The sequence below is a fragment of the Nematolebias whitei genome, chromosome 16, assembly GCF_014905685.2.
Source record: "Nematolebias whitei isolate Nwh7 chromosome 16, NemWhi1, whole genome shotgun sequence".
In the NCBI taxonomy this organism is placed as follows: Eukaryota; Metazoa; Chordata; class Actinopteri; order Cyprinodontiformes; family Rivulidae; genus Nematolebias; species Nematolebias whitei.
This window is the reverse complement of record NC_056513.1, coordinates 2,029,365-2,030,561: the sequence shown is the minus strand read 5'-3', so window position 1 is coordinate 2,030,561 and position 1,197 is coordinate 2,029,365. Positions and strand designations below refer to the sequence as shown.

The following is a 1,197-nucleotide window of genomic DNA, read 5'->3' as shown; positions in this document are numbered from 1 at the left end:
AGACAGACAGACAGACAGACAGAGAGAGACAGACAAACAGAGACAGAGACAGACAGACAGACAGACAGAGACAGACAGACAGAGAGAGAGAGAGAGAGAGACATATTTTCTTAAAGCTGCATAACGTTGTTGTAGCTGATTCAATAACGTGATAGGTCCAGATAAAAACCTTGTTCTAGCGCAGACTGTGGTGGTGTCGGGGTCTGGTCCTGGTCCTGATCTTGGCAGGAAGTCATCTTTGAAACAGCAGCCTGAACACACGCCAGCTGTTTGCGATGAGCTCTGACAGAACTGTCCAGAACCTGTCTGTCCCACAGCACCGAGACAACAACCATTAAACACTTACGAATTAAACCATTAACACTTCCAAATGTCCTGTTCCGAGGACGACGCGTTCATTGTTCATTGGGTTTTAAGGAAAATGTGAAAATATAACCAAAGTTGTTTTGCTGCTCCATGAGAATAATAGTGGTCCAAGTGGTACACATACCTGAGGTTCTTGATTTCTTTCCGCATCACAGAAACCTGCTGGTTCAGTTTATTCATGTTCTCACGGCAGCAGCCGCACGGCGGACTCATTTTACTGATTTAACGGAGAAAAATAGCTGAACACAGCTCTGACTTTGTTAGCTTTTAGCTGCTCCTGATCTGCGGAGACGCTTTCACCCGGAAGTGTCTCCGAACGGAATATTGTTGGCCAACCAGAACTTTTCCTGCGACAGACACGCTGTTAATCTGAGGGCAACTTTGTTTATCACGTTTACATTACACGAAGTTTTTAATAACTATTTTTACTACTATCACACTTTAATTAGTAAAATATGACGCGAAATAGTTTGATGAATTTCCATATTTAAAAAAACTTTTAATACCTATTTTTACCATCATCACACTTTAATTAGTAAAATAAGACGCGAAATAGTTTGATGAATTTCCATATTTAAAAAACTTACATGTTTTTTAACAGCAGGGGGCAGCAGAGGTATTCCTCCACTGGAGGAAGAAGAAGAAGATTCGCTTTCTCTATCATCTCTCTCTCTCTTTATCTCTGTTTATCTCTCTCTTTATCTCTTTCTCTCTCTCTCTTTCTCTCTCATCTCTCTCTCTCTTTCTCTCTGTTTATCTCTCTCTCTTTTCTCTCATCTCTCTCTCTTTCTCTCTGTTTATCTCTCTCTCTTTTCTCTCATCTCTCTCTCT

At 40.9% G+C, this 1,197-nt stretch overlaps 1 protein-coding gene across 1 annotated transcript; it reads right to left on the bottom strand.

Annotated features, from left to right (window-relative positions):
- Positions 1-169: 169 nt before the first annotated feature.
- LOC119422931 (tRNA (adenine(37)-N6)-methyltransferase) lies at positions 170-649 on the bottom strand (the record flags this gene model as incomplete). Its single annotated transcript, XM_037690343.1, is given in 2 exon segments — positions 170-306; positions 491-649. Coding segments are annotated over 2 exon segments (226 nt in total), but the record flags the coding sequence as incomplete, so codon positions are not given.
- Between the last annotated feature and the right edge of the window lie 548 nt (positions 650-1,197).